Here is a 12460-nt window from a genome sequence, read left to right as displayed (position 1 = left end):
TTTGCAACCAATTTCTCCCAATGGAATGCATTTTTGAATGTTATTTTCACAAATATATCCATTTTTATGCAAGCTTTCCCCTAATATAGTTTTATGTAAAAAAAAATTGGTTGGTTGGAGCACTGCATTGCAAAATCTGGACAAATGCGAATTTCACAGCATAGCTGTGTTACGGTTCTCACATTGTTTCAGAAAGCGCGAATTTGATAGATTCAGCTTTAAATGCACACGGAATCTAATTTCCCCTCCATCCCTATGTCAAATACAGTGTGCCTCTGAAGACCAGTTGCTGAGAACCGCAGGTGGGAAGACTTGCTGTTGCACTCAGGTTCTGCTTTTGGGCTTCCCATTCAGGCATCTGGTTGGCCACTGTGAGGACAGAGTGATGGACTAGATGGGCCTTTGGCCTGGTCCAGCAGGCTCTTCTTATGTTCTTAAGCACAAAAAAGCACCCCGCGCCCATATAAGGCCATCTGGGGAAATGACATAGGAAGATGCCTACAACTGAGTCAGGCCATTGGTCCATTTAGCTCATATTGTCTGCACAGACTGGAAGTGGCTCTCCGGAATTTCAAGGCAGGGATTCTTGAAACGGGGAAACAAGAGTGATTAAAAAAAAAAAATCCTCATGAAAATTCTCCACCATTTTAATGTGAATTTCTCCAAATAAACACATTTTGGTAGGCAGTTTTGACAAAGGTACACATTTTTGCAAGCCATTTCTCATCATTTCATGCCTTTTTGCATGTTCTTTTCACTCAAGTATTCATTCATATGCACACTTTCGCCTAATATATGCAATTTTGTAAATGTTGTCTAGTTGGCAAACTGCATCCCAAAATTCTAATAAATGCCAATTTCGAAGGATGGCTGCGTTTCCGTTCTCATGTTGTTTCAGAAATTGCACATTTGATAAATTCTGCTTGAAATGTGGACTGAATTGAAATTCTCACCCCTACATTATACAGTACAAAAGAAAAGTGTCAAAATGACTTAAGAGAAAATACAACACATAAAAGCAATTTAAAACCAGACAAAATTGAAACAATGAACAATACAAAATACATAAAATCCAGTAATATATTAATAAAAGGTGAGCACCACCATAGGAGGCAACTACAAAGGCATGAGTAAACAAAAAGGTCTGATCCTGGCACCTAAAGACTGACAAGGATTGTGCCAGGCGTGTCTCCTTGGGGAGACCATTCCATAGATAGGGAGGCCACCACTGAAAAGGCCTGTTCTGTTGTGGCCACCCTGCACTCATCCCTTGTATGGGACACAAGGAGAAGAGCCTCTGAGGAAGACTGCAGGGTCCAGGCTGGTTCATAAAGGAAGAGGCAGTCCTTGAGGTAGTGTGGTCCTGTTCTGTGTTCAGCTTCTCAGCAGAACGATTTTCCATTTACTCTTCCTTGTCTCTTAAGGTGTGACTGTGAATGGCCAGCTGATAGGAGCGCCTGCCCCACGCAGGGGACATAAGAAGCAGCGGACCTATTTCAGAAGCATCACTATTCTCAGCAACAAGCCAGAAAGGTCCTACCTGGAGGTTACTCCCACAAAGGTCATCTTGGATGATGGGAAGAGGCTGATCTTGCCTTGTGACCGCACTGCCACGGTAGCAAGCAAGAACCTGGAGGTGTCCATCGTTGCCCATTCCAACGTCACTGTGGCAATAGGGGGTACCATCGGTTTTGTCATTCTGGTCCACCACTACAAGAACCCTGCTCCTTACCAAAGGGATCATTTGGGGTTCTACATCTCAAACAGTCAAGGCTTTTCCACAAGCTCCCATGGGCTGATAGGTAAGAAGGAAGCACTTTGATTTCTAAGAAAGTGTGATACAGCGTCAGAATGCAAGACCAGGGACGCTACATCAGGTCACATGCTCCAGCTACCCCAGCTCTGTCTCCAGCAAGAGGGAACTGTAACCCAAGAAACACAATATCCCAGTTATGTGAAAATGAGAATACAAGTTCTGTACTTTAAATAATGAAACAAGTGGGAACCTGCAACAAAATGTTGCAGTGTAGACTGCTTCTGTTCAGGGTTATAGCTCCTCTTTCTTTTCATTCCCCTCTGCCTCCTAGTGAGTCACGGTCTTGACTGGGCTATTTGGGGAGGTTTGCTCCTCTGGGTTTTTTCCCTAAAGATATTTTGTACTCCTGCAAACCTTGGGGTTCCCCCAAGCATCCTGATACCTCCCTCGTGCGCATGGAGGGGTGGTATTGTAGCTACTCAAAAGAAGTGAGAGAGCTGTGAGTATATGCAACAACATGTATGTGCTGTGCATATGTCTGGGGGCAGGGGGGGCACAAAGCTCTCTCCTTTGAGACAGGAGGCTGCCCACAGCAAGCTGGACGGAGAGCGAGAGAATGGGGTGGGTGCCTTTATATGTCTCCGTCTCTTTCTTCACCCTTCTTTTATTTACTGAATTCATATGCCACCTTTCTGCTTCCTTTATTACACTGCCCTGAGAACTTTGGTTGATGAGTGGTCTAAAAATATACAAGTGATTATTTATTATTCATTACAATAATAATAATTATTAAGTAATAACTAATATTACTAATCATTGATATTATTACCAGTTATTATTATTCATTGTTATTTAGGGTAGAATCCAATGCAGCGTTAACAAAGTCGTTCTGTCAGCGGGAGGATTTCTACTTGCACAATAGAACTTTATTTCACTCCCTGCCCCTCCCACATGCCCTCTAAATCTGTTCTGGGATTCCCATAACCTTCTGGAGCAGATTTGGGGACCACACAAGTGAAGGCGAGGGAAGAAAGTCTCATAGTGCAAGCAGAAATCTTTGTGCTCATGAGATGCAATAGATGAATACTGCTCTAGTTAATAATCTATTATTAATTATTGATTGCTGTTAATTATTTTTATTATTACTACTGTTTTTACATTATTAATTATGATTGTCCAGCCACACTATTCTCATTCTGCCTCCAGTCCAGTTTTCAGTGATTTCCTCCACTCAGAGTCGCTCAGCATCCAAGGGTCCCTGGGCAGGGTCAATCCTCATGAGGCGTCTCATTTCTTCTGAAGACTTCTTGTACTTCCACAGACCTCTGTGTTACCCCCCAAGCCTGCCCTTGTGTGTGGTTCATGTCTTTGCGGCTACATCCTTGACGGCACTTGGAGGACCAAATCAGAATTAAAATACAGTATAAGAAACTATTCAAAATGCACGGATACAATCAAAATGAATCAAACATGCAAAAATACACTGTCAGCATTAGGAATGGGGGAGAATATCTGCTAAATCAGACTTAGTACCAGATTTTGACTGAATCTGACAGTCCGCTGTCTTTTCAGACCAGCACTGATTTCTTGAGGTAGGCCGTGGCTGTAATCGGCACGGCTTTTTTTCCTGAATCCCCCCCCCTTTTACATAATCTTCGTAATTACAATCGCTATTATCCATTAACTTCCATGGATTTACATCAGCATTTATGTTAAAAATTACTCTTTTTTTGCCAGCCAACCCCCCCAGTGGATCGAACTGGCAAAAGCAATCAGGAACAAAAAACAGCGGATTGGGATTGAACTATTGGAATACAAGCAGATTGGAACTAGGCAGTGAACCCCATCCCTAGTCAGCATTCACATGTCATGGCAATACTTAGTTAGTGGTTGACTGTGAATGTGCAGATGCCTCCTGATTGCTGGCTTAGTGTTTTGTGTGAACTTGCCTCCAAACAAGGTGTGAAGCAAGGCTGGTGAGGGGCATGGCCTGGGGAGAGTCCCAAGGGCCAGACATTGAGGTCTGAGGGCTGTATTTGGCTCCTGAGCTTGAGGTTCCCCATCTCTGTTCTAAGGGGAGAGTAGTTAATATGGCAGGTGCCACCACACTGAAGGCCCTGCTATGAGTGGCTACAAGATGATTGTAATGTTGAGCTGTATACATTCCTCTGATAAGCTCTCTCTTTCCCCTTAACACAGGTCAGTTTTTATACCAAGATGTTAAGCTTACTCAGGAGCCTCCTGGAGAAAGTCATCACGTGCCCATTGGGAACCTAACAAAAAGGGTCAATGTAAACTCTGGGAATGCATTAGAGCTGAAAGGGCGCTCGATTCCTGTTGTATGGAAGCAGAGGAAGATCTGCAATGGTGAATGGGAAGTAGACTGCTGGTTTGCCAAGAACAACGCAGAGAAACTAATTGATGGGGCCTACAAGGATTACTTGGCCTCTCACCCTTTTGACACAGGGACTAGCTCCTTGATGGAAAACAGACTCTAAGAGAATCCCACTTGCTTTTGACACACATGAAGCCAATTGCTCCCAAGGAGATTCATGCACTTTGACAGTGCTTTGTAAGGCCAAAGAAATTGAGCTTTTTTAATTTTTAAAAAAGCAATTCCATTCACACAAGACAGCTGCCTGATCTCTGGTGAACTAAGGACACTTTCCCAAGTGACTCCAGTAAGGTCTAATGTGGGTGTTGTTTTTTAAAAAAGAAAGAATAAAAAACTTGTAAATATGATACAAGATGCCCATAACACAGGAAACAGCCTGTGGAATGTGGGCTATTCAATTAGAACAACCTGGTAAATAAGCAGTTTTTAAAGATGTTTATTACTGTCCTCTAGAGATTTGGCGTTATGTTTTGTTTGTGTCTAGTAGGGGAGGGGAGCTGCCATTTGGAAACAAAAAGGCACAAAACCAGCCACTTTTAATAGATCAATTGATTTCAATGGGATTGTGTTAAGCATAGCTGGGATTAATTTCTCCCTTGAGATCAATGGGATTTAAATGTTTTTCGCTTGAGCTGAATCATGCCCATCACAACCAAGCTGCTTCTATCTGGGGGCAGAACCTCTCCTTGCTTTGCACGCTGAAGGTTCCAGCTTCAATACCCAGCCAGCTCCTGGCAGTATCCCCCTGCCTGAAACCTTGGAGAGCTGCTGCCAGTCAGTGTAGGCAATACTGAGCTAGATGGACCAATGGTCTAACTCAGTATAAGACAACTTCTGATGCTCCTGGGTTAGCAAGCATGAGAACATAAGACACCGTTCAGTTTACTGTGATGACGTCATGCAAATACAGAAGATTGAAACAACTATTTAAGTGCCACTTTTGTCTCAGAATGAAAGAACATTGTTGGAAGGGTTGTGCCAAAACATTTCAATGCTCTGCTGTACTGTCGCTGGATGGGATGGGTTATTTCTTGATGTCTTACCCTGGGCTTTCACTGAAGCGCAGGAAGCTGGCTAGTCTACAGAATGCAGACCACCGTTGAGAGGATTTGTAAAATGAAAGAAATCTCCTTGTCTACTTCAAAAGAATGACAAAACACCACCAAAAAACCTTACTCCCTACCCACGACAATTTCATCAAAAATTTCTCTCCCCTTCGATAATTTTTAAATGCAATTTCTTTTCTCGTTAATTGATGGAGAATGGTAAAATGTTCAGGGCAACACTTATTTCTGTTTCAGGAAAATATTTGTTCATCCTTGTGCCATACCCTCCCAGATCCCCTTCTGAGGTAGGTCAATATATGAATCCAATTTTACAGAGGCTAATAAAGGAATGCAGAGGAAGGCAATGGTAAACCACCTCTGTATACCGCTTACCATGAACACCCTATTCATAGGGTCGCCCTAAGTCAAAATGGACTTGAAGGCAGTCCATTTCCATTTTTTCCCAATAAAGAAATGTAGCCATGACTACAGACTGAGTCCATTGCAGGAAAACCCTTTCATCCCAACATTTCAGGTTCATATCTATTGCTCTTGTGTGTAGTGCGGTGCATCCAGGGGGTCAATTTAAGCCAGGGCTTATCTTTGGTTCCTCTTTGGAAAATAGGCTCATTCCAGTGATATGTGAATTGATAATAAAGGAAAGGGTGTCTCTGAGGATGTGCAGAGTGTGTTTTTACTTCATGAGTTATCACAGGTGCTCAAGCACGGGGTCAGAATTTCCAGTTCACTGGATAAACTTTTCAGACAAGTTTGAGTGCAGCCCCATCTCGTGCTGGAAAAATTAAAAACTGGGTGCACCCTAATTTAGAGCATGACTGAGAACCAATCAACAACAGAACACGGATCTCCACTTAGTTTCAGATGACCTGGCATATCCTACCTTGAGCCTCAGGGAGTGGAGCCTAGGCCTATAGGGAAGAGCTTGGTTGATTAGGAGTTGGGGCGGACTGACAACTGGTGGGGGACAGAGGAATAGGATCTGGGGCTCTGCCTCCACACTCGAGTGGAGCCTGATGGAAAAGCAGAGGAGGGCCAGTGAGCAGGAAAAGTGCTTGAGCCACGCAGAACAGAACTGGTCCCCGTTGATTCTGGCCTCGCCGAGAGATTTTTACCCCTTCTCCTGGCAACCTTGCAAACAGGGCCTGAACCCTGAAATTTCAGGTCAAACTCAGTCTTGGAAACATTAGTCCCAGCCAGACACTTGAACATTCTGGCTTGTTTAATGCCGTATTGGTACTTTGGGTTTCTCAGATTTTATATTAACAGTCTAGTTAAAAAACCAAGAGTGCCTATAATGCACTGGGTAATTTAAAATGGAACAATGCTTGCTTTGGCAGCCAAGGAGGAGAGTTTCTTGGTGGGGTTGTCTGGGCCCAGGGTCTCTAGGATGCCCAAGGCATTTTGATGAGTGGGGCAGAAAACTGAAATAGCAGCACTTCTCCTAAATGCACACACACATAAACACACACAAACACACACACACAGTGAAATGGGACAAAAAAATGTTCACTTCCAATCTTAATGTGAACCTACCAAATTTGCAAACCAAAACAACTCTTCCTTCAAAATTTGCATTTCTCCAAATTTTGTGGTACAGTTGTCCAACCAAACAAGGTGTCCAGAAGTTCATAAATGCATGTACGAGGTGAAATTCTGTACATTGGGAGAAGTGTGGTAGTGAAAAATAACGTACAAGCAGGCATTCTATTCGGGGGCAATTGATTGCAAGAAATGCACATATGAGGCAATATTTCGCACAAAAACACGCATTAGGAGAAATGTGCATGAAAAGGTGCATATTTATATGCCCATCCAGCTCAGGAGAGATCATGGCGCAGCGTTAGAGCAGTGCTAGGCTATGGTCTGAAGGCACATGAGGCCAGCTCCCTGCTGAAGCTAAGCAGGGTCAGGCCTGGTCAGTGCCTGCGTGGGAGACCGTCTGGGAACCATATGTAAGCCACCTTGGGTTTCAATCATGAAAAGAAAAGGTGGGGTATAAATATAATAAATAAAATGTGGTTTGCCTGCAGGACACTGTTCATTCAGTTCCCAGCATGCCATTAACAAGGATCCAGGAACAGCTGATGGTGGGACCCTCTCCCTGACATCCAGAAAAGTTGCTGCTGGTCAAAGTTGACTCCACAAACCAATAGAGCAGCATTCTCCAACCTGGTACCTTCCAGATATTTTGAGCTACAACTGCCATCAGCCCCAGCCAGCATGGCCAACAGTCAAGGCTGGTGGGAGTTGTAGTGTGGTAACTTCTGGAGGGCACCAAATTGGGGAAGGCAGAAATAGACTGATTGGGGAGACCTGCCTATGCTTCGTCTCCGCAATTCTATGCTCAAAACTCCAAAGCAAACTGATTGTATTGGCCAGAGCTTGGAAAAGTTACTTTTTTGAACTACTACTCCCATCATCCCAATCCAGTGGCCATGCTGGCTGGGGCTGATGGGAGTTATAGTTTAAAAAAAGTAACTTTCAAGCTCTGGTATTGTCCAAAATCTGATGACAGTTACCAAGATATTCTATGCCATCTTTAAAATTTACCAGCCTTGCATGACCAGCAAGAATCCCCAGATTGGAAAAACTGTATCACTCCAAAAAAGATATTGCCTGTTACGATTCCTTGGATCTGCTGCTCATTTTAGTAGGGCAAATATGTTAAACAGCCCGTTAATGCACTTCACATCCTTCCGTTGCGGGTGCCTTGAACCCAAAGGCTCCTGGTGGAAGACTAGGTCACACCAACCTTCTTGAGGCAATTCAACTCCATTGACTTTCCTGGGGCTGTGAACATGTTTTTAAAAATGCAAGGGCTTGTTTTGTAACGTGAGCCAGGCCCCTGGGGAGAAAAGAGTTGGAAACAGGCAAAATAAAAAGGGATGACAGTGGCAGGCCAGGAAAAGAATGTGTTTGTTTCTCCCTATGAGTGAACAGAACAACAACAACAAAAAAACCTCAGATAAGCTGTGCTATTCAAGAAATGGGGTTGAGGTGAGGAATGGAACCACTTTGTTTAAGGATTGCATTGCTGCTCTGAATGTATCCTATTGAGTGCTGAGAGACATATTATAAAAATATACAATGAATTCCACCTGGGCAGCTAACATGTCTATTTCATGCATGCTTCATCAGCGCAGTAAGCATGCATGTTATTTGTTAAAAACATTCATACTCTTGAACAACACACAGGACACTTAACACACCAGACACTTAGCAGAATCAACCACAAAAAGATGCAAAAGTTAAGCAATTAACGCAGATTTTTTTTTAAAAATCACCAAAATCCCATCAAAATAACCGGCAGTTCCACAGTGCAAATGCTGCTCATAATAAAAAGGCCTCGAAGAGTTAAAAAAAAAAAACCCTCACGGACAGGACAAGGGAGGGCATTCCACAGCCTACTGTGTTTTTTAAAAAAAGAAAAGGAAGTTCTGCCCTAAAATAATTCCAGGCCCAGAAAAGCAGAATTGTGCAGTCGGTATAAATTATGTAAATTATGCAAACATGTCCCCTTTTTTTGCTTTTCATTTGCAGAAGTTAGTTCTGCTTCTCATGGAATGGGGCGGTGGAGACTTGTTCATCAGGGCAAATGGGGCACTGCCCCACCAGCCTCAGTCTGCCCCCACCAGCCTGCCTTTTACTTACAACCAGGGGCTGGCACTGCCTGTGTCAGCTTCCTCCTCCTCAGTCTCAGTGTTGCCCTGACAGAACTCAGCAGGGAAGAGGATGGGGAGAAATCTCTGGCTGTGTGGGTTGATGCTCCCCTCCCTTCTGCCCTTCCAGTCCCAATGGGCACTAGCCACTACTGGGACTGTGCCAAAGAAAAGCACTCCAACTCAGTAACATAAAGTCATGAAAACTTAACAGCACCCTCTGTTCTGGCACTAGGAGTTTCATGGGAAATTGCCAATATATTTTATAGCACGTACAGTATTTCTACTTTCATGAGAGCCAGAATCTTACTAAAGAAAAAGCAAAAAAAGAAACCTGAGTTACTCCTGGAGTACCTGTGACTTTTTCGCTGCTTGTGTGGAAACCACAGAATGCACACCATCCTTCCGACTGCATGGCTCATCAAATCTGTCAATGACTGCCATAAATAGTTCCTGTTCCTTCCCTCTTGCAAGTCATAACATTCACACATCCTGTTTGTCCCCACCGTTTCAGAAGAGGGGTGCCAATCACCTTGAATGAAAGGTGCATATGCTCAATGAGGAGCTGGCACCAATTTTCAGAATTAAAAAAGAACAGGCAGCAGGAGTGCCAAGGTTCTCTTCCAAGACGACAGGTCCCAGCAAGCCTGGACTTCTAGGGAGCAGTCCCACTCACCCTGAACTCTACGGAGATGCTTGTTCCCTGGTCTGGACTCAAGAGTTTCTTCCAAGGATAATTTACCCCAGAAATGGGGAGCTTCAAGCCAGAGGGCTAAAAGCAGGACCTGAGCGCAAGAGCACTTTCTCATCCTACAGCTTCCAGCAACTGATATTCAGCGGCTTACTGGCTCCGACAGTGAAGGTACAACATAGCCATTAAGTTCAGTAGCCACTTCAGGCATCCTCCATGCATTTGTCTAGTCCTCTTTTAAAGGCAGCCAAGTTGGTGGCCATCACTGTCACACATTCTTTTTCCCACTTCTGCAGAAACTTTCCGCTCCTCCAAGCCTGCAGATACCTCCCTCTTGTTCATGGATGGTGCTGCTTCCACTACATAAGGATCCACGCCAAGGGCTGGAGCCAATGCTACTTCTACTCAGAGAAGACCCATTGAAATTCATGGCCATGGCTAACTGGGCCCATTCATTTGAGTGGGTCTTTCTCTGAGTAGGATTAACTTCTAGGTGCTTTCACAAGATAAGGCTCTAATCTACCTCCAAAGGCCAGAGTACTGTTCTACAAACCCACTTGTGGACTTTTAAAAAGCTTTCAATGGGATATCTCACCAAAGTTCTCCTGAGTAAGCTTAGCAGTTATGGAATAAGAGAAGTCCTCTTGTTCATCAGGAACTGGCTAGGAAACAGAAAGCAGAGAGTAGGAATAAATGCACAGTTCTCCCAATGGAGGGCTGTAGAATGTGGAGTCCCCCAGGAATTGGTATTGGGACCTGTGCTTTTAAACTTGTTTATATATGATCTAGAGCAGAGCTTGGAAAAGTTACTTTTTTGAACTACAACTCCCATCAGCCCAATCCAGTGGCCATGCTGGCTGGGGCTGATGGGAGTTGTAGTTCAAAAAAGTAACTTTTCCAAGCTAGATTCTAGAGTTAGGGGTGAGCAGTGAGGTGGCCAAGTTTGCTGATGATACTAAATTGTTCAGAGTTGGTAAAACAAAAATGGATTGTGAACAGCTCCAAAAGGACCTCTCCAAACTAAATGAATGAGTGGTAAAATGGCAAATGCAATTCAATGTAAACAAGTGTAAAGTGATGCACGTCAGGGCAAAAAAATCTTTATTTCACATATATGCTTATGGCGTCTCAACTGGTGGTGACTGACCAGGAATGAGATCTTGGGGTTATAGTGAATAGCTCGATGCAGATGTCAACCCAGTGAGCAGCTGCTGTGACAAACGCAAATTCCATGCTAGGTATCATCAGGAAACGTATTGAATGTAAAACTGCAGATATCATAATGCAATTTTATAAATTTATGGTGCAGCTGCATTTGGAATAGTGTGTACAGTTCTGGTCGCCTCACCTCAAAAAAGATATTGTACAGCAGGAAAAAAATCAGAAAAGGGCGTCCAGAATGACTAAGGGGATCGAGCGACTCCCCTATGCGGAAAGATTACAACATTTGAGGCTTTTTAGTTTAGAGAAAAGATGAGTAAAAGGTGACACGATTGAAGGGTATAGAATTATATGTGGTGTGGAGAAAGTGGATAGAGAAAAGTTTTTCACTCTCTCTCATAACACTAGATGGCCATACTACCCTGAACACACCCGATCTCGTCTGATCTCGGAAGCTAAGCAGGGTCAGGCCTGGTTAGTACTTGGATGGGAGACCGTCTGGGAATACCGGGTGCCATAGGCTTAGACGAAGGCAATGGTCAACCACTCTGAATACCTCTTACCATGAAAACCCTGTGAATATATCCAAAAGAGGATTCATAGGGTCGCCATAAGTTGTAATCGACTTGAAGGCATATAACAACAACATGACACTAGAACTCATCGACATCCAATGAAGCTGAACGTTGGAAGATTCAGGACAGACAAAAGAAAGCACTTCTTCACACAGTGCAGAGCTAAACTATGGAATTTGTACCCACACGAGGCAGTGATGGCCACCAACCTGGATGGCATGAAAAGATTAGACAAATTCATGGAGGATAAGGCTATCAATGGCTACTAGCCATGATGGCTACGCTCGGCCTCCACAGTCAAAGGCTGTATGTGTCCAGATACCAGTTACTGGAAACTGCAGGAGGGGAGAGTGCTCTTGCACTCAAGTCCTGCTTGCGGGTTTCTCAGGGACATCTGGTTGGCTACTGTGAGAACAGTGTCCTGCCTGAACCCCCTGAAGTCAGATATGAACGCGGAGGTGTGCTTTTCTTTAGCAGATTTAACAGAACGTTTCTGTTCAGAGTGCATCATGAATTAGCTCACAGGTTACACAGAATTCAGTAGGGTAACTAGACACGACTATACTGTGCTAAGATGTTGTTGCAGCAACCAGGTACACCCCTCACCATGCTTAAGTAAGGATGGGTGGGCACCCTACTTGCGTGAACCGAGTGTCCCTGTTGAGAAAGTGCGTGCACACGAGCGCTCCTCCTCAGAGGGACTGGGGGGGTGCGCTGAATATGCTGGCATAACCATCTCCATGTGTGAGGCCTCAGCAAGATCCTCCCCATCAGAGGGAGATGGCTGCACTGTGGTGGCAGCAAAGCGGGCGTTAGAAGGGGATGAACGTTGGGCAGAGAGGCAAGTGCCTGACTTGGTTGAGCCTCCTTGCAGGTAACTGTAGCTACAGGGATGGAGCTGTCACTGTCCATAGCACGAGAGCTTTCAGAATCCAGTGCACCTGTAGGACTGTCACTGGAACCACCATCCCATTCAAAGTCTTCCTCCTCCTCGCCACTCCACCCCCTTTCTGCAGGGCTCACAACAAACTGCATGGTGGATTAGATGGGCCACTGGCCTGATCCAGCAGGCTGTTCTTGTGTTTGCATGTTAAAACGAACCATGTATGATGATGGACTGCCTTCAAGTCGATCCTAACTTATGGAGACGCTATGA

The 12460-nt window shown here is 44.3% G+C and overlaps 1 protein-coding gene and 1 non-coding gene across 2 annotated transcripts in view; both read left to right on the top strand.

Moving 5' to 3' along the window:
• Positions 1-5873, top strand: part of ITIH5 (inter-alpha-trypsin inhibitor heavy chain 5) — a 70732-nt gene extending 64859 nt beyond the window's left edge. The window contains exons 13-14 of the mRNA XM_061638295.1: positions 1425-1802; positions 3956-5873. Of these exons, the coding sequence (XP_061494279.1) occupies positions 1425-1802; positions 3956-4254 (677 nt within the window). The 3' untranslated portion in view covers positions 4255-5873. The remainder of the gene's footprint in view (positions 1-1424; positions 1803-3955) is intronic.
• A 5260-nt stretch (positions 5874-11133) lies between these two features.
• Positions 11134-11252, top strand: LOC133363568 (5S ribosomal RNA). The gene has a single exon (XR_009757713.1). It is a non-coding gene; the product is annotated as a 5S ribosomal RNA (ribosomal RNA).
• The last annotated feature ends 1208 nt before the right edge of the window (positions 11253-12460 follow it).

This window comes from Rhineura floridana, chromosome 8 (assembly GCF_030035675.1).
Source record: "Rhineura floridana isolate rRhiFlo1 chromosome 8, rRhiFlo1.hap2, whole genome shotgun sequence".
Taxonomy (NCBI): domain Eukaryota; kingdom Metazoa; phylum Chordata; class Lepidosauria; order Squamata; family Rhineuridae; genus Rhineura; species Rhineura floridana.
This window is presented reverse-complemented; position numbering and strand designations above follow the sequence as displayed.